This window comes from Saimiri boliviensis, chromosome 13 (genome assembly GCF_048565385.1).
Source record: "Saimiri boliviensis isolate mSaiBol1 chromosome 13, mSaiBol1.pri, whole genome shotgun sequence".
Classification (NCBI taxonomy): domain Eukaryota; kingdom Metazoa; phylum Chordata; class Mammalia; order Primates; family Cebidae; genus Saimiri; species Saimiri boliviensis.
Window position 1 is genome coordinate 31,800,385 of NC_133461.1, and position 20,728 is coordinate 31,821,112.

At 47.7% G+C, this 20,728-nt stretch overlaps 1 protein-coding gene across 3 annotated transcripts in view; it reads left to right on the plus strand.

Moving 5' to 3' along the window:
* Nucleotides 1-20,728, plus strand: part of ST8SIA5 (ST8 alpha-N-acetyl-neuraminide alpha-2,8-sialyltransferase 5) — a 98,200-nt gene that overhangs the window by 24,232 nt on the left and 53,240 nt on the right. The window contains exon 2 of one of the 3 annotated variants that reach the window (XM_003924690.4): nt 11,994-12,101. The exons of the other annotated variants lie outside the window; for them this stretch is intronic. Within the exon in view, the coding sequence (XP_003924739.1) occupies nt 11,994-12,101 (108 nt within the window). The remainder of the gene's footprint in view (nt 1-11,993; nt 12,102-20,728) is intronic. 3 annotated transcript variants of the gene reach the window in all.

Here is a 20,728-nt window from a genome sequence, read left to right on the forward strand (position 1 = left end):
GATGAGCAGGGCCCCCCCTGGCCGGAATGGGATTCATCAGGAAGGTACGGGCTGTCCGGGGTGGTTGCTGGCTTGAGACTGAGTTGTCTCAAAGAGAAGTGGATTTGACTTTGTTCTTGGTCAAGACTTGGGTCAGGAAAGGCTTTCGGATCTGTGGCTCCAGCCACTCTGGCTGCTGATCTTGGGGTGCCTGCCTTCCACAGGGGCCTGAGCTCTCCTGCTGGGGCAAGAGGAAGGTGTAGGGGCCCTGGGCCAGGTGATCGGTGATCACTAGTTCCCCAAGGGGTATGGGTGGCGGCAGTTACTCAGGAGAAAGGCATGGCATTCTCAGCATGAAACAACTGCCCCTGTTTAGCTTTCCTCATTTTTCATTTTCTTCATCATCATTACTTCTCTCCTGGTACCAAAAGGCCTTTTTCTTTTAGTAGAGAAAGAAAATATTTTTATCACTGGATAAGCATTAAATCAGAATGTAGTGCTCATCACAGGCAATCTGCTAAGCGGCTGCAAACACAGAAAGAAATCTCCCCCTTTCCATAGCCAGGCAGCTACAACCCGATACCTGCATCTTCTCCAGATAAACAACTAGCCCTCAAGTAGTTGACAGAGCCATTTGTCACACACAGTTCATCTTCATTTGATCTGGTAGTTGGGGTGACCATCTGTGTTAGCTAATTGGCTTTATCCGGAGGAGAAACAAACTTCTCATATCTTTCTTTTCTTTCTTTTTGAGATGAAGTCTTACTCTCTTGCCCAGGCTGGAGTGCAGTGGCGTGATCTCTGCTCACCGCAACCCTCGCCTTCTGGTTTCAAGTGATTCTTCCAACTCAGCTTCCCAATAGCTGGGACTACAGGCACGTGCCACCATGCCTGGTTAATTTTTGTATTTTTAGTAGAGACGGTATTTCACTATATTGGCCAGGCTGGTCTAGAAGTCCTGATCTTGTGATCCACCTGCCTCGGCCTCCCAAAGTACTGGGATTACAGGCATAAGCCACCACACCCAGCCCAAACATCTCATATCTTTATGACAGGAGATAGTTTTGACAGTTGGAGCAAGACACCTACTGAAGTGAGGCTCCTACCCTCCCACAGAAACTTGGAAACAGGAGTGCTGTCTTCCTTGATTATTACATTTGAAAGAGATGGCGCCCAGATTTTTGAGAAGGAAGTCCCTGGGTCCTAAAACTGATGAAAAGCCTGTTTAATTTTGAAAATGATTTATCTATACATTTTAAAGAAGCGAAAGTACTTCAAGTTTGCTAACAATACTCTAAGAAAAAGGAGAGGAGTAGAAAGAAGGCATCTTCTGTTGTTTGAGATAGTCCCAGAACAATTTATTGAGGACCTACTGTGTGCCTCTACGCAACCTAGAAAGTTGTCTAGGATTATTATTTTGTTATTACTATTATTGTATTTTCTTGAGTTTACATTGTTGCCACTTTCTGATGTGGTTATAATAATACCACAATATAATAATGTTCATTGTAAAGTTTTTAGAGCAGAAAAGTATGAAGAAGCAGGGAAAAAAAACTCACAGTCTCCTACCACTCGGAGACATAGGGACTTTTTGGCTTGCTTTCTATCAGGTTTTCCACTAAGCATTTTTAAAAAGATATATGAAATAATAGTGAATTAACACATATATTCTGACTTTTTTTGGCTTAAATTTAATGGTTGCCCTATGTCATTTAAAACATCTCTCTATATATGATGTTTTGGTGGCTATATGACCACCCTTGTGGTTTTTTGTTGTTTTTTTGAGACAGGGTCTCCCTGGAGTGCAGTGGTGCAATCAGGGCTCACTGTAGCCTCCCTCTCACAGGCTCAAGTGAGCCTCCTGCCTCCGCCTCTCAAATGGCTGGGACTATAGGGGTGTGCCACATTGCCTGGTCAATTTAAAAAAAAATTAGTAGAGTTAGACCAGCTTGGGCTGGTCTAGAACTCCTGGACTCAAGCAATCCTCCTGCCTCGTCCTCCCAAAGTGCTGGGATTACAGGTGTGAGCCACCGTGCCAGCCCTCCCATCATTCTGAAGTACTGCAGTCCCCAGCCTTTTCCTCACGGTGCATATTTAGGTTGCCTGATTAATAAGACTCTAGACAACAGTCTGTCTGGTTCAAACCCTCTTTGTGATTTTGGTAATTTTCTGAGGATAAAATCCTGAAAGGGGTATCACTGGGACCAAAGATATAAGCATTTTTATTATCTTATTTTATTTTTTGAGACTGAGTCTCGCCTTGTCACCCAGGCTGGAGTGCAATGGCGTGATTTCAGCTCATTGTAAACTCCGCCCCCCTCGCCAGGTTCAAGTGATTCTCCTGCCTCAGCCTCCCAAGTAGCTGGGATTACAGGTGCCCACCACCAAGCCCAGCTAATTTTTTGTATCTTTAGTAGAGACGGGGTTTCACCATGTTGGCCAGGCTGGTCTCAAACTCCTGACCTCCTGATCTACCCACCTCAGCCTCCCAAAGTGCTGGGATTACATACGTGAGCCACCATGCCCACCTGGCACACTATTATTATTATTATTATTATTATTATTATTATTATTATTATTTTGAGATGGAGTTTTGCTCTTGTTGCCCAGGTTGGAGTGCAATGGCATGATCTTGGCTCACCGAAACTTTTGCCTCCCAGGTTCAAATGATTCTCCCACCACAGCCTCCCGAGTAGCTAGGATTACAGGCATGTGCCACTACACCAACTAATTTTGTATTTTTAGTAGAGATGGGATTTCTTTATGTTGATCAAACTGGTCATGAACTTCTGACCTCAGGTGATCCACCAGCCTTGGCCTCCCAAAGTGCTGGGATTACAGGTATGAACCACTGTGCCCTGCCAGTATAGACATTATGAAAGCTTTTGATAGATATTTCCAAATCATCTTTTTTTTTTTTTTTTTTTTTTTTTTTTTTATTGCATTTTAGGTTTTGGGGTACATGTGATGAACATGCAAGATTGTTGCATAGGTACACACATGGCAGTGTGCTTTGCTGCCTTCCGTCCCCTCACCTGTATCTATCATTTCTCCCCATGCTATCTCTTCCCACCTCCCCAAATCATCTTTCAGAAAGTTGATACCAATGACCAGACTTGAGTATTAACAATACATATATTTGATCGATTCGATAGGTTAAAAATAAGATTGTATTATTTTCATTCACATGCCTTTGGTTACTAGTGAGATTAAACCCATGCCAAAATTTAATTTTGTTTATTTTTTTGTAAATTTTTATTGTTGTTGCCTTTTTCTTTTTTAGACACAGGGTGTTGTTCTGTCATCCAGGCTGTAGTGCAGTGGCACATCACAGCTCAGTGCAGCCTTGAACTCCTGGTCTCAAGCAATCTTCCCACTTCAGCCTCCCAAAGCACTGAAATTATAGGCATTAGCCACTGTGCCCAGCCTACTGTTGCTTATTTGTTTTTATTTTTTGAGACAGCATCTTGCTCTGTGACCCAGGCTGGAGTGCAGTGGCATGATCATGACTAACTGCAGCCTCAACCTCCTGGGCTCAAATGATCTTCCTGCTGCAGCCTCCCAAGTAGCCAGGACTACAAGCTAATTTTTTGGGGTTTTTTTGGTGAAGACAGGGTCTTACTGTGTTGCCCAGGCTGGTCTCAAACTCCTGAGCTCAAGCTATCCCCCTGTTTTGGCCTCCCAAAGTGCCGGGCCTACTTTTGTTAATTTTTTGAAAAAGTAATGTAAGCACATATAATAGCAAAAGTTAGAAAAGTATGTGCAAAGTGAAAGGAAGACTCACCTTGTCCTTCACCCACTCCGTTACCTTTTCTGGAAGCAAACTTTGGGTTAAATACATTTAAATTGGGTATTATTAGATATAAAAGTGTTTTCATGTGTGTTAGCATTTATATGTCTGTTTTTGTAGAGTATTTGTATCCTTAGATCGAGGGTTATTCATCCCCTTTGACAGATGAGAAACTGAGACTTCAAGAGGTTCAATGCTGACAGTCACACTGCTAGTGAATGGTAGAATGTGAGTTCCCCTATCCAAGAATCTCTAGAGGCAAGCATTCCCTTGGGAGGTGAGTCATGTGCTTGGATGGCTATTGAAGCTCTAAAGAAAGTGGCCACCTATGGGGCTGGTGTTAACACCTTTAAAGGAACATGGCAGCTGCAGGTGTGTGAGTGATAGAGTGGCACTGATAACACCTTCTTGTCCAGAGCATTTTCCCTCATCAAACTGGTACTTCTGCCTGAAATCCTGCCAAAGGCTGTTTAGCAATTGAAGCTAATTGCCCCTCACTGAGAACTAGTGGTTTCTGAGATTGGCGCTGCAGTTCCTAGCAAAGCCCTTGCCTGGCCTCCTCCAGCTCCCTGCTTTTTCTGTTCTCTTACTACCCCCCCACCTCTGGACTCCTCCCAGGACTTCATCTGTACACAGGTGGTCATTTCCCAATTAATGGTTAAAACCACACCATCAGTTCTTGAGGGCAGCAGCAGTATCTCCTAACACTAAAGTCCATTTGCAATTGTTGGTCACAACACTGTCATTCTTTTGGAGTCTGAGTGACAGGTTAATAGATAAGAGACTTTAGGGACAGGGGACAGCCCCTGTGTCCCTTCAAGTCACACCCCTCCCTGCCTGGTGCCCCTTATTAGCTCTGGATTATCCACTGTAAACCTTGCCTCTTGGGTGGGAGTTTGCCTGGGAACACCTCTAACACCTCTGTGGCCGCAGACCCTTCACCTGCCCCAGGAGGGCTGGACTCAACAAGCACTCTGGCATGTGTTTCTGGCTGGCCTCCCCTCCCTCTGTCTCTTCCTCTTTCCCAGGACGGGTAAGACCTTCCTGTTCCAATTTTCCTTAAGGGGGCCTCTGAGGAGGGTGGAGTTCAGGATCCCGTAGTTCTAGAACCTCAAGGCACCCATCCCATCCCCCTTTCCCCAATCTGGTTGCTTAAGGACCTTGAGAAAGACGATTTGGGGCTCAGGTTTAGATATAAAGTCTAGTTTCGTCCCTATGAAGGACCATAATTATGTAGGGGTGACAGAACTCACAGATAGACAGACAGAGGTGACCGCTGAGTCAGGCAGGATTGGAAACTGTATGAGTTAGTGCTGACTTGGTTATGAGGCAGGACAGCCTGATGGGCTGGGCCAGAGCGGTCAGGGAGGGCCTCAGGGAAGTGGTGGAGCTTGAGCTGGACGTCGGAGGTTGAGGAACGCTGAGGCAGGTGAGGCAAGGAGTGATTGTGGGAGCACAGTGGTGGCTTACAAAGCTGAGGTTTGCAGAGGGGTGCAAGTGAAGCTGCGTGGCCACTGCTGGGGTACTGAGTTGAGGGTCTGGAATCCTGTTCTTTGGGTCATGGGGAGTCTTGGAAGGTTCTGGAACAGACAAGGAGTGCTATTGGGATAATCCTTAGGAAGCTTACTCTGATGGCAGTGTTTAGGCTATTGGGCACGGAAGGCAAGAAGACCAAGAGACCATCTAGGAAGCAGCTGCCTTCCTGTCCTTTACCGACCTGAAAAACAGAGCTTAGCGTGACAGTGGCTTCAGTCTCACCCTCCAGCGCATACTGTGGCCTCAGCCTGAAGCAGGATCTTGGAGGTGGTTTGCAAGGATGGGTTCCACTGCATTTTGTCTTGAGGCACATGGCCAGCCTTTTGGTGACTGGGCTGCGTGCTGTGCCCCACTGGATTAAGCACTCAGTACATGGGGTCCTAGGCTCTGGCGTCAGGGGTGGGGCTTCTGCGGGGAACCAAGTCCACAGTTCCAAGTGCCCTGTGCCCCATAGATTCAGCCTCTTTTGGTTCAACCTCCCTGGAGATCCAAGCATCTGTGTGGGCACTCGGCACTCGTGGGGTGAGCTTGGCCCCAGCTCACCATATGCGAAGGCAGATTGTGCAGGAGCCCACACACTGAATGGAGAGCTATGCGGGTGCCACTTCCTCCCCTCTCCTGTGTCCCCCAGAAAATTGCCTCCGCTGGCCTCTTCCAGTTCCAGAAATTCTGTGACTTTGGGTCTTCAATCGTGCTTCCTTTTTTTTTTTTCAATCTTACTCTGTTGCCTGGTCTGGAGTGCTGTGGTGCAATCTCGGCTCACTATAACCTCCACCCCCTGGATTCAAGTGATTCTCCTGCCTCAGCCTCCCAAGTAGCTGAGATTACAGATGACTGCCACTACGCTAGCTAATTTTTGTTTTTCTGTTTTTAGTAGAGACAGGGTTTCACCATCTTGACCAGGCTGGTCTTGAACTACTGACCTTGTGATCCACCAGCCTTGGCCTCCCAAAGTGCTGGAATTACAGGCGTGAGCCACCGCACTCAGCCTATGGTTTGTTTTATATGGAGACTTCATCATTAAACGGTGCCACAGCAATGACAGCAGCTCGACTAATGTTAAAAATATCGAACAATGGAAAAGTCTTCATTCCCTCCAAAAAGAGCATGAGAACACGGAGTTAAAGGAAAGAAGGAAGAAACGTGGGCCCTGGCGTTGGGCTCGGGCTTGAATACTTTCTCTGCTCTTCATAATTTCTGGGCAAGTTGTACATCTAATCTTGCTAGTTTCAGTTTCCTCATCTGTGAAATGGGGATACTAATGCCCACCTACAGGCTTTTGGGAAGATTTGAAATAATATGTAAATCTATCACAGTGCCTAGAACATATATGTTTTTTAATCCATTGGCATAAATTTTGATAAGATAATGTCCTACAATATTTGGAAGATATTATTCATGGCAGTAGTTCCACCTGTTTTTAAACTGCTTTTCTGAGATGCGATTTTGCCTTCTGTCCTGAAATTCCCCTGGCAGTTGGCTCAGGGAAGAATGGGCAGCTTACACCACCCTCTGATGGCTGTAGGATTCATTGCCATGAGAGCAAAGGGTTAAGTTACATGGCTGTGGGTTACCCAACCAGGGACTGGCTGAGCCAGTTGTCAGCAATGACCACATGACAGAGAAAAGCTGAGCCTCCACAAACATATCCCAGATTTCATAATCAGAAAATCCAGACAGAGCTATTTTTATTTTAACAGGCACATAATTTTTGAGTAAGTATGGGCGTGAGGTGGCACCACACACTTTTCAGTGCTTGGGGCTTCTAAATATCTGAATCCAGTCTTGAATAAATCAGTTTACCTAATTCTTTATATGTTCTGTTTCCTTAGGTGCACGGCTGTGTTCAATACTAGCTTAACCTGCAAGGTGCAAAGATTCTGCAAGGCTGACCGAGTCCGGGAAGCTGCCCTTGGCTACTCCAAAGCCTCCTTAGTGATTATGAGTTTAGCACAGTCAAGCAGTTGGTTTTTAAAAATTATTTTAGTGCTGGGCATGGTGGCTCATGCCTGTAATCCCAGCAATTTGGGAGGCCAAGGCAAGTGGATCACCTGAGGTTGGGAGTTTGAGACCAGCCTGACCAACATGGAGGAAATCCCGTCTCTACTAAAAATACAAAATTAGCTGGGCATTGTGGAGGGGCTCCTATAATCCCAGCTACTCGGGAGGGTGAGACAGGAAAATCTCTTGAAACCAGGAGGCAGAGGTTGGGGTGAGCCAAGATCATACCATTGCGCTCTAGCCTGGGCAACAAGAGTGTAACTCCATCTCAAAAAAAATTTATTTTTATGTGTATTTTTTTATGGAAATATGGAATATGGAGAACAATATAACAAACATTCGTGCACTCATGACTGAGAATTAGCAGTGTTAACAAAGGTTAAATCCTGCCATATTTATTTCAAATCTCTTTTTAAAAAAATAAATTAGACATAAAAAACAGTTACACCACTCCCTTTAAGCACCTGATTTTTCCCTATCTTGTTTTCTAATATTTCCATGTTGAGTTAGTGTAATTATCTCAATTTTGTGGTGAGCATTTTGGAAATAAGCAAACTATTTGCTGTTACTTGGCCCAGCAACTAGCAGTTTCCTATGCATAGTAGATGCTCAATAAATGTTGAATAAATGAATGAGTGAACAAAATGTTTTATTTTATTTAAATAAAACATTTAGATATTTATATATTTTCATTGAAATAAAATGTTTATTTAAATAAAACATTTTTAAAATGTTTTTAAAAAATTAATTTAATTTAATTTTTATTTTTGAGATGGGGTCTCACTCAGTCACTCAGGCTGGAGTGCAATGGTGCAGTCTCAGCTCACTGTAGCCTTTGCCTCCCAGGTACAGGCAATTCTCCTGCCTCAGCCTCCCAAGTAGCTGGGACTACAGGTGCACACCACCGCACCTGAATAATTTTTTTTTTTAAAGTAGAGATGGGGTTTCACCATGTTGGTCAGACTGATCTCAAACTCTGACCTCAAGTGATCCTCCCACCTTGGCTTCCCAAAGTGCTGGGATTGCAGGCATGTGTCACCGCGCCCAACCATGAAATGTTTTTTTCTTTTGTCATCCTCCTTTATACCTCCACACACTTTCCTCGTTGGGGTTTCTTTGGCTAATAATAGTGCCTATCCTTAGCTCAGGGATGGAATTTAAATTATATAATATATTGGTTTTGAAAATTATGCAATCAGGTTTTTTTTTTTTTTGAGATAAATGAGTAAACATTGCTAAATCAAAAGAAAGAATAAAGTTTAATTCCACCTACAAAAGTAACCAGCTTTCTGGTATAAGACCTTACAGAAATGGAACTACTATTGCATATATCGTTCTGTAGCTTGTTTTCCCCCCCACCCGCCACTTAATGATGAGTACTTTTCTAAGTCATCATATTTTCGGCTCAGTAGTTCCTCACTTTTATAGTCCTGGGGGGCGGGGGGACTGCCATGTGAAGAGTCATGGGGTCTCACCACAGGTAAGAGGGCGGCAGTGTGGCTGGCTAGCTGACCTTTCATGCATTCCGTGGAAAGAAGTCTAGCTGGCTAGACTATTTCTTAAGGACCAGCGAGTTTCGTAGCAGACTCCTGGGCTGGACATTGATTTGATATGTTTGTGAACTAGCTAGTTTACGAAATCTCAGGTGGAAATATTACTGTTTTCTTGGCCTATAGGCTGTCTGGAAAAGGCTTTTAGGAGTAGAAGCATTTAGAGTTATCCTTGGGTTTAAATCTTAACTTAGCTATTTGTCAGCCTTGCAATCTTGGGCAAGCTACTAAACCTCTCTGAGAGGGCTCTACCCTGTGAGTTGTGCCTTTTCCTCTCCCAGATCGAGGTCTCCTCTGCTGTGGAGCCTGGAGAGTTTGAGAACCGGGTCCGCAGTCACTCAGCGAAGCGTCGCTGGAGCACCTCATGTGTGCAGTTGTCTGCTAGCAGGGCCCCAAGCAGACTCTTTGGCCCAGGGTCTGGCTGGGAGACTAAAGCTGACACACATGTAGGAGGTGAGCTAGATTTCTGAAGAGGAAGGTGTGTGGATATCAGAGAAGAAGGCTCAGATCTGTGACACTTGCAGTCAGGGACTTTGGAGGCAACTGAGACAGTCCTCTCACTTGAAAGATGTGAACAGAGGCCTCCAGAGGGGCAGAGACTCAAACACTCAGCTCATTAGTAGAGATACAGATGGATCGGTTCCCAGCTCCGGTGACCATCTGCTGCCTCATCCCCTTAGCTTAGAGGCTATTTATTATTAAGGATATTACTGAAAAAAATTTCTGCTTTTTTCATTTGTCTTTTCCCCCCTGCATTCTTTTTTTAAAGTGTTTCACTATTTATTTATTTATTCATTTAAGTTAGGCTCTCACTCTCTTGCTCAGGCTGGAGTGCAGTAGTGTGATCTCAGCTCACCACAACCTCCGCCTCCCAGGATCAAGGGATTCTCCCACCTTAGCCTCTCAAGTAGCTGGGACTACAGGCGAATGCCACCACATCCAGCTAATTTTTGTATTTTTTTGTAGAGATGGGGTTTCACCATGTTGTCCACTCTGGTCTCGAACCCCTGAGCTCAAGTGATCCGCTCACCTTGGCCTCCCAAAATGCTGGGATTATAGGCATAAGCTACCGTGCCGGCCTCACTATTTATTTAGATACATATTTCACATTCATGATTCTGTCCAGCTAGAAGTCCTTTTTGAGGTGATGCTGTTGGCTTTGGCCAACTGCAGAATGGAATAATCTGACTCACCCATCCTGCGAGTGGCCCTCTGGATAACATAGGTTTTAAACTCATCCTGAGTTTCACCATGTTGTCCACTCTGGTCTCAAACTCCTAAGCTCAAGTGATCTGCTTACCTTGGCCTCCCAAAATGCTGGGATTATAGGCATGAGCCACCGCGCCTGGCCTTACTATTTAGATAAATATTTCACATCCATGATTCTGTCCAGTTAAAAGTCCTTTCTGAGGTGATGCTGTTGGCTTTGGCCAATTGGAGAATGGAATAGTCTTTCTCACCCATCCTGCGAGTGGCCCTCTGGATAACATAGGTTTTAAACTGGTCATTAAATCTGCCCATAACCTTGTCAATATCGGCCACATCCTTTTGCATGGCTGCATGGTCCTTGGTACCCATAATGTGGTTGCTGGTGGAGCGTTTCCATGGGATGTACAGGTTTATGAACTCACTGGCATTCTGCATATTGAGACCACACTGGGCATGAACAGAGAAAGCTGTTTGGTTTCGTTCTCTGACCATTAAAGCTTTCTTCACATGCTAATGGTCTCTGATAGCCTGTTTATATTGAAGGGCCAGCCAGTCACTAGAAGGTTCTTGAAAGTTCTGTGGATTGTTATAGGCGGCAGTTCTTCACTGGGGCAGTTTTGCCCCCAGGAGACATTGGCAATGTCTGGAGACATTTTTGGTTGTTGCAACAGGAGGGTCGAGGGTTCAATGTTGCTGGCATCTAATGGTAGAGAGCAGGGATGTTGCTCGGCATCCTGTAATGCACCGGACGGTCCCACAACAAACTAGCAGCAGCCCCAGATGCCATAGTGCCAGGCTGAGAAAGCCTGCCCCAGGGCAATCAGGCGGGCACCAGCCCTTTCCTCCATATCTGTTTCTTTTGAGAGGATCAGTTTCCCTCCTGAGAAACCCATCCCTCAAGAAACCTGGAAGGCAGGGTGTGTGGCCCAAGCATTTGGAAGCCAGGTGCACTCAGTAAGCAGACTTTCAGGCATACCTGCTGTTTTCAGTGTAGAGTCTCTGATACAAGAAAACAGTGCAGAACTTCTGTGAGTCAGCTTCCCCGGAGAGCACTCTCCCGACATCCATGAGGTGGGCAGGGGAGTGGCCAGGCTGCTCAGGCTTGGGAAGAGGGCCTGGTGTGGGAATGCATGGGGCACTGGGGAGAGGGTTGTCTAACTGTTTCTTGTGCAGACTTCAAACGATCCTGCTCTTAGCTCCATTTTGCACTCCCACCTTCACTGGCCCTGGGGACCTTCCATTCCTGAGCCTTCCTGAGTTGTTCACTGCAAGTAGATCTGCTTCTGGCAGCCAGTCAGATGTCCACTCTCTGGTGGAGGCCCATGACCTTGTGCTTTTCATCTTCCAGCATGTTATTGCTGGCCCCTTCTCAGGCCTTCTCGCCACATGCATGTCTGAATTTATCCCTTTGCTGTCATTTTAGTGAGGGTTGGGGAAGGAGTCGAGATAAACATGCGTTGAGTACACCTCTTGAACCAAAAGCGATATCCTTGTGTGCTAGAATACTGTAGATTTGATGAAAAGCTCTGAAGTGTGTCTGGCTTCTGAGGAGGACACAATGCTGGTGCTCGCTTTGTGTTAAGACTCTCTTCTGGCTTAACTAGAGTCAGGAATTTAGGGATGGCATGGTATAGGAGGTGGAGGTGCTCTGTGACCTTCATCTTGTGAAGTCCCTGTGTGTGAAATGCGTGCTCTCAGCCCTGTGGTACAGATGGAGTGAGAGGTGGGGTGCGGGAGAGCAGAGAGCACTGCAGAGGGCTGGGGCTTGTCATCACCATCCTCACGGTCGGAGTCAGCACCATTGTCTCCTTTAACTGCATGACCAAGGGCATGTGTCACTTGGGCACAGCAACAGAATGTGGCTCTCTGGTAGGCAGGCTTAACCCAGCAGATGAGTGTGAGTACCGACTGCCTCGTTTTCTTGCCAGAGGCCTCCCGTTTGGTTGGCAGAGTGGTGACCAGCTGACCAACTGGACGGGGCTCTTTAATGTCACGGATGATCCAGCAGTGCAGAGCGGCAGTGACTCCAGCTCCAGGTACAGACCCCAGCAAATGGCCAGGGAGGGGGGAAGCCTGACCCGGGGTGGCCCTGCAGCCCCTGCCACGTTGTCTACTTCCTAGGGTGGAAGAAGCAGCCTTGTTCCGGTGGCTCAAAACTCCCTGCACCCTGGTAACCTACCTGGTTCCTTTAACTTGAGGGTAAATGAATTTGAAGGATGAGGCATAGGACCCAACCACAACCAAGAAGGGATTCACTGGCCCCTTCTATCAGGGGGTAGGGTGGGAGTCCTGATCTCAAACTTCCATTTAGGGGTGAGGGCCAAAGCTCTGTCTCTGCTGCAAGGATTTCAGATATCAGCCAGCAAGTGTGTGTAGGGGTGTGCGTGTGGGTGGCATCAAGAAGCAGGCGTCAGGTGGGTGTTCCCTGCTTCTCTAAAGTCCCCTGCCCAGGCAGTCCCTGCTCTGCCCACTGGGGAGGTTGCTGTTGGCTGGAGCGGAACCATTCCCATCAAGATGGTGCTGAGATTTGCTATGCACTCCATCATATGGTTATTTCCTCTTGATCAGTAATATTTGTTGAATGAATTAAAATGAAACATTCTCAAGCTGGGCACACTTATTGCAGAGAGGGTATTGTAAAGAATTTTTGCAGACGAGGCAGGATACTGTTTCTGCTGGGAGCTGAGTGTGACTGGAACCTGCCAGCTAAGCGTTCCCAGGGGCTGATTAAGCTGTTTGGTTTCCTGATTTTTGTATTTCTAAGGAGGGGGTAACTCTCAGGTCCTTTTTCCTGAGAGAGAGGCTTGTAATTTTGTTGCTGGTGATTTTGACACACAGACATTAAATTGACCCTGCAGAGGAGAAGTAATGAGTTTTTCAAGGACCCTTGATATGTATTTATTCAGTGCTCTAATGTCAGAAACCAGTCAGGCAAAGGTCCACAGACAGGCCTGAGGGTGTGGGGTGGCTGCACGCCGTGGCCTGGGCTGGAGGGTCTTATGCTGGCCTTTGGGGCCACAGTTCTTTCCATATAAGTGCAGAGGGGGCTCTGGATGTCACAGGTGAGGCGGGGGCCCATGCTTGTCCTGGGATGCCGAGCCTCCCATGCTGGCCTGTCTGCTGAGCAGCCTGCCTCCCAGGTGGTGAGCAGTCTAGGTAAGTCAGCAAGGGTGTACCTCCCTACTGAACTCCTGGGAGAGTTCTTCAAGAGGTTTGAGGTAGAACATGTGAGTCAAGGCCAGGTGTGGTAGCTCAGGCCTGTAATGCCAGCACTTTGGGAGGTTGAGGCAGGTGGATCACTTGAGGTCAGGAGTTCAAGACCAGGCTGGCCAACATGGTGAAACCCCACCTCTACTAAAAATGCAAAAATTAGCCGGGCATGGCGATGCAGCTACCGAGGAGGCTGAAGCAAGAGAATTGCTTGAACCTGGAAGGCGGAGGCTGCAGTGAGCTGAGATTGTGCCACTGTACTCCAGCCTGGGCAACAGAGCGAAACCCTGTTTTTTAAAAAAAGAAAATGCAAGTCAAGTGAGCAAGGCAGACAGACGGGCCCCTGGGAAGCTGTTTCTGGGCAGATGTCCCCAGGCAGTGGCTGAAACCATTGCCATTGCGTGGGCTCCATTCCTAACTTTCCTTGCTGCCAGCATCTTTTGTCTTTCCTTCCTCTTGCCATGGTTTCGTCTGTAACTTCCCTTCCCCTCTCACCGCACCTGTGTTCTCCTCTGCCTTTCTTCCTGTAACCTGTTCTCGGCCCTCCTTCCTTTCTCCCTCCCCAGGGCCTCCCTCTCTCCTCCACGTCCTTGCTTCGTTACTCCCTTTCTCCCTCCCCTGTGCTCCTTATTTTCTCTGCCCCTCTCTCCACGACCTAGGCCAGCTTCCTCTTTCCTATCAGCTGGGAGCCCACAGGGTCAGAGACCCAGCTGGTGTCTGTTAAGTCGGTTTTGGAATTCAGGTGTCTTTGACGCAACGTCATTACCAGCTGAGTTGACTTCCTTCTGGAGCGCTCCCATTTGAGCCAGAATTCCCTTAATCATAGAAAAAATGGCATGAACACAACTCCCACATTTCCCTGGGACAATTCCAATTTCAAATCTCCACTTCTAGTTGACCCTAAAACGCCCACCTGGTTGGATTGCAGTATGTGGAGTCTCCACATGTGGGAAATAATGGTTAATGTAGTTAAAATGGAACCGGATGTTGAAGATTTTTCACCCTGGCATGTGAGCAGCTCCTGCCTTCTTTAAAATGGGCAGGACAGCTCCTGGCAGCAGATGTGCAGAGCTTGGGGGAGGACCTAACGAGGACACCATGTACATTGTCCCAATTAACAACTCTCCAAATCTGGAAGATGGGATGAGCTTCATGGTATTATTCACCTATTGAATAATTCAGTGCATGCCATGTTTTGCTATCTATAGTTGTGTGGTGTTGAAGTGTGGTACAACCTGTTATCATTTATTATTAACAGTTTGGAAAGGAAGTCAGGAAGTACCAAATATAACCAGAGGATGAAGAGGGGCAAAAAAGCAAATGACTCATACCTGGTATATACTCAAGCAGGAGCCACAGGGAGAAGGAACCAGTCCAAACAGTTAGTCCGGAAAACTCCAACAGGACCACAAAGCAAATCCAAGCCAGACAGTGCTCATAAAAGGCTATGGTCAGATGTTCTTATTGGTGGCAGGCTGGGGGAAGTCCAGGCTGAATTAGAAAGGTGAGAGCTATGGGATAGACATTGACATATAGCTTTATTAGTTTCACGTCTAGGTCTATAAAGTGTTGTCCAATAAGCATCCTTAGGGGAACTGCTTTAATGAGCATACAGGAATAATTTTTTCTTTTCTTTTTTTATTCTTTTTGAGACAGAGCCTTACTCTATTGCTCAGGCTGGAGTGCAGTGGGGCAATCTTGACTCACTGCAACCTCCACCTCCCAGGTTCAAGCAATTCTCCTGCCTCACCCTACTGAGTAGGACTACAGGCACCTGCCACCAGGTCCGACTAATTTTTGTATCTTTAGTAGAGATGGGGTTTCACTATGTTGGCCAGGCTGGTCTTGAACTCCTGATCTCAAGTGATCCACCCACCTCAGCCTCCCAAAGTACTGGGATTACAGGCATGAGCCCCCACACCCAGCCAGAATAATTTTCAATCAGCAAATACTTCTATTTAGGTGGATGTTTTGAACAAGTAGGAAGGCCTGTGAAGACATTTCTCATGTGTTTATGTTTCCATCTTCTCAGCAAGACAGTGATTGCATCTTCAGTTTTGAATTCTCAGCACCTAGCGTGGCACATGTTATGTAGTAGGTACTCAATAAATGTGAATTATGTAAAAAAAAAAAAATGAATTAAGCAAGAAAATAGTAAAGGCTATTGGTAAGAAAGCAAACTTTGATTCAGTGTTTCTGAGTCTCCCCTTAGAGATTTATTCCTTTGGATTCAGCCTTGTCTCCTGTCACTGACTTTGAAAAGTTGTCTCCTTTCTGGAAACACTTTAGAACCAGAAACTCATTCACAGGCTGGAATTGCCAGATTATTTTCTCTTGAAAAGAGCCGATAGTAGGGCAGGCTGAGTGTGCAAAGGAAGACTGATAGTTGTTGGGGGTGAGGTATAAAAAGTAGAGATGGGGCAGTGAAGGCAGATGACACACTCCTTCACTAACTGACTGCTTCCTCCTGAACACTCCTCACCGAGCATGGCCCCTCTGGAGAGGCGGAGGATAGCGGATATTTGCCCTTCATGGTCAGCCCCAACCCTGATCCCTCTGGCCTGGCCTAGCTGCCTGTCTGCCCAGCAGCTGCTCAGAGAGTAGGGGAAGGCAGCGGCGCCCTCATGGTCATGGTCTCTGTCCTGCAGGGTGGGCAGTGTTGCATGTACTGCCTCAGGACTTCCTGGGAAAACATTCCCCCCTTCAGTCACAGAGGTAGAGGACAGCTGAGGCAGGAGTCCTCCAGGCACTGTCCCAGCAGAGTTGACTGTCAGTCTGGCCCATCGCCACAGTACAAAGGGCTTCACTCAGCTTCTGCCAACTGCGCCTGGCCCCACAGCCAAGTCCTCATCCTCCCACCAAGTCCTCATCCTCCCACCAGTACCCACTTACTCCTTGAAGCCTTCCCTGCTAGCCCCAGCTCAACCAAATCCCCTTTAACTCTGCCTTCTGTAGGTACGCCTGGTTCCAGGGCAACTTCTGTCATGCACACACAGGGAACTCTCTGGCAAGTGTACATAATCCTTCTGTGTTTGCTCAAGTATTCCCCAAATCCTGAGGAGCCTCTGGCCTTGGAGAACTGGGCTGGACCACCTGTGCAAGCATCTCCAGGACCTTCTGGATCCTCTACATCCAGGCACAGCTGTAGGCTCTGTGGCTGGCTGGCCTTACTGGCTCCTTTTCCATACTCCACACCAATCTTGGCCCTCCGGGTCTTACCACTCGAATGGGCTGGCAAGAGGAGGTGTGGAAGGCAACTCAGGAGACACCTCTCTCTAGACATGGTGGTGCATGCTTGTAGTCCTAGCTACTCAGGAGGCTGAAGTCAGAAGATCATTTTAGCCTGGAAGTTCGAGGCTACAGTGAACTGACATTGTGCCACTGCGCTCCAGCCTGAGTGACAGAGTAAGACCTTATCTCAAAAAATAGTAATAATTAAAAAAAACCCAGTAGATCACTCTGTACAACTGTTGTCAAAGCTTCAGGGTTGATCTCAGACATGATGATCTTAGGGTCTCTCATCTCCACCTTCTCTGTCTCTTCCACTTTCTATCTTCTGTATCCTCCTTCCTCCCACCTTCCCAACTGTGCTTAGTGTTTTTCTGATTGTTGCCTCTGAAAAATGTATCCCTCCACCTGCTCCTGGCAATTATGCATTTCAAAGAGGAGCCCTTGGGGGCAGTGTGACCCCTGCAGTCCTGAATGCCAGAATGCCATCATGGCCAGGCTGAGGGCAGGGCAGCGGACGAAGTGCACTCAGGCATGGCAGGTGCAGCCGGCTCGCTTAAGTCTTCCTGGTCAATATTCACTTCTGCAGGAAAGGAGAGAAAAAGAGCCAGAGCTCTTGGGCTATACCCAACTGAGAAGGATTTGGAGACGCAGGTTCAGCAGAGTGTTCTGGGCTGGTGCTGGAAAAACAAAAAGCAAAGCAAGCATGGTAGTTTCCCCCTTGGGGCTGGCAGAATCCAGTCTGCATGTGGCTGAGGCTGCTGGTGGAAGTGGAGTTGTTGGCACTGGGAGACTCCTCCTTCTCAAGTGGAGGTTGCTCCAGGAGCACCCTGAACCCACAGCTTTGTGGCTTTTGAGTCTCTGTGGAGTTCCCCGGGCAAATAACCACTTACAGGAAACTTTCTATGCTGCCTCAATTACTTATCTGCAAAACTGAGATCATTAACCCAACTCCGGGGGTGATACAGAGGAGGTCATGGGCTCCGTAACCCCCTGAGAGCTCCAAGGTTAAAGCACCTCTCAGGTTCCCATAGGGCTCGGTGGAGGTGGAGCGAGGAGGTCTCTTCTCACCCTGCTCAGTCCCTCCTGGGTCCTCTGACTGGGCCCAGCTTCTCCCCAGACTAGAAGCACTTCCCTGGGGGACTAGCATTCCCTCCCTGGGCCTTGTCTGCCTCTCTGTAAACTGAGGAGGCTGGATCAGGTGGGTGCAGTACCTGTCAGGACCTCCCCCTTCTTCGCCCCAGGTTAGCTCCTCAAACTCCTTTCCTCCCTTCAGCTTCCACCACCCATTCTCCCTCTTCTTCTTCATGCTCCTATGCTTCTTGCCTTTTAGACCATCTTTGAGAATTTTATGCCAATAACTTGGCAAAGGCAGGAGGCTGGGGAAGGCATGAGAATGGGAAGGAAAGAAAGAAAAGGAAGTTGGGATCTGGCTGGAAAGACCAAGCATCCACTCACCCATTAGATTAGGGGATGCTCACAAGATTGAGGCAGCTAGAGGCTCTTCCAGCTTTCTACTGCATATCACCATTTATAGCCCGGCATCCCCCTGACTCGATGGCCACCGAGACCTTGCTGAGCTACTAAGTGATGGCAGGTCATGAAGCTGGCAAAGAGGCCATCCTTCCCCATGTGAGCCTCCTGGTTCAAAGTGCTTCCTCTGGCTGATTGTAAACCTTTCTTCTCTAAGTCTCACCTGGGGCTCTTAGGCTTGCCTTTTGGAGGCTCGCAGAACACTGAGGTCTGTCCCTTCTTCCTCCAGCCATCCCTTCATGTTCAGGAGACATCCCATTCTCTCCACTTGCTCCAGGACCAGGTCTTCAGACACTCGCTCAGCCCTCCTTTAGCTGTAGACTTCCATGGCACCACCTCCAACATCTCCCACTCCTGGCCTTGCTTCCACCTACACCAGGGGGGCATCTGTTCCCTGCTTCCTTGAATCTGCTTTCATCAAGGTCACTAATGACCTCCTGGTTGCTAGATCAGTGGTGCCTTCTCTGTCTTCCTCTTCTTTGACCCCACTTAGCATTGAGTGGAGTTGACCCATCTGTCCTGGAAATACTGTCTCCTCTTAGCCTCTGTGTGCCTGGGCTCTGTGTCTGGGTTTTCTTTCACCTGCAGACCTTCCTTCTCAGTGTCCTTTGCTGCCATCTGAATGTGGGAGCTGACCTCAGGCCTGTCCTTGGCCCTCTTTCTTCCTCTGTCTGCACTCTCTCCCAGTGTCTCCTCGAGTCCCTTGTCCTTTGACTCTGGAATGTTCGTCTCCAGCCCTGACTTCTGCACTGGGCCTCAGATATATCCATCTGACTGCCTACCTGTGATCTCCTCTAGATGTCTGACAGCGCAGCAAACTTCACATGGCCCAAGGATCTTTCCATCCACACCCCAAACCTGTTCATCTCTCTAACCCTTAAATGGCTATGTCATTCCACTAAGTGTTCAGGCTGAAGTCCTAGAGTTACTGTTGATTTATGTCTCTCTTTTGCTTTCTTAAATTATCAGTGCCTTGTTGGGGTCACCAGCTGTGGAGGTCTGTCCTGAAGACCCTGTCTCAACGATGAATGAATAAATTCACTCAGACACAGAATACAGTGAACGAGTGGGCTGGGGTGTCTATGGCTACTCACAGACACTCGAGGAGAGTGCTGTAAAGAGATAGCTGCTGTTGGCCATGACACGCCGGCCTCACCAGCCTTTATTCAGCACATATTAAGTGATAAAGACTTTGAGTTAACACTGCTAGAGGGTGAAGGTTAAAGGCCAGTTTCCAAGGCCTAAAGCAAACACCATTAGTGGGTAATGTGCCTGGTCGACCTCCACCCAAGAGAGTCACTCGGAATGAGTAAGGGTTAGTTTGTAGGACCACATGAGTAAACAAGTTAGTTAGGTAAACTCCCCACATTCCTTTGTTTCTACTCTAACTTATTTAACTAAGAGGACAAGGCTGCCTTCAACCAAGTATTATAATAAAAACCCTTAGTCCTTCCAAAAGGGCTTGGTATATTCTCTATAACTAAAACTTCTCCCACCAGCCTGACTGAGCCCCCCCAGTGCATCCTGCTGGTTCTATTCCTAAACTATTTCTTGGATCGGCCTCCTCCCCACTTCCTTTTCCACCCCTTGGTGCAATTGACTGTCTTCTTATGCCGCCATAGGTTGTCCTCTCTCGCTTTTCAATCCCTTATCCCCACATCAGATAATGTTGTTCTTCTGTTGAGTCCCCATGATACCGGGTGGCCCACAGGCCCAGCTTGACCTGGCTCTGCTCACCTCTCTGGCCTCCACAGCCCTGCCTAGCCACAGTGGCAGCTGCTATGGCAGAGCAAGTGATTGTATCTACTCACTGTTCCTTCTCTGGGAAGTTCTTCCCACACATCTGCATAGGGCCCCATACCTCTATTCATGTCCCCTGTCCAGAGTGGCATTCCTGGGCCCCCAGGTGTCCTCAAGTTCCTCGTCCTGCTTTTTTTGGAAGAATTATGGCTACTTGGCATTATATTGAATGAATCATTTATTATTGCCATGAGGGCAGGGACTCTGGCTAGTTCATCAGTGCATTCTGGCCTGGAACAGTGCCTGGCACACAGTAGAGGGTCCATAAATCTTCAATGAGTCAAAGAGAGAAAAGCCTTTCTCACCCATCAACAGTACAGACAGGCCATGGAGGAGCTGTGTGTAATTCTGCATAACAAGAGCCGGGCTGGAGGGGTGCCCAGGGGCTGCAGGCACAGAGGAGGGAGGGCCACAAAGGCAGCCAGTGGAAGCTGACCCCTGGGCTGACTCTGCTGGATGAGTAGGCAGGAACTAGCAAGGCAGCAGAGAATAGTATTCCAGACAGAGACTCCTCCAGGCGTGAGAAGACCGAATCCTGTCCCTGGCACTGGAGTGGAGACGGGACTCCTCGGAAGGAGAAGTGGTGAGAGTTGGCGGAAGATGAAAGAAGGAGAAGGAGGTGGCTAGTATGTAGCTCTTGGCTAGGGCGCCTGTGGGCATGGTGGTCAAAGTCCACCAGGAGCAGTAGGGACACTGGCCAGTGCTGGCATCCACACACTGAGGTGTTCCCGGCTGTTGAGCTGAATTTTACAAAGGGAAGCCTTTCAGGGCTCTCTAGTCTGGCCTGGAAAATAAGGTCATCACGTACATACTCTCTCAGGGAATATGTTAGACACTGCAGAACTGGTGGGTGGGGAAGGAGGAATGAAACTAGACATCAGTCTTTGCCCCA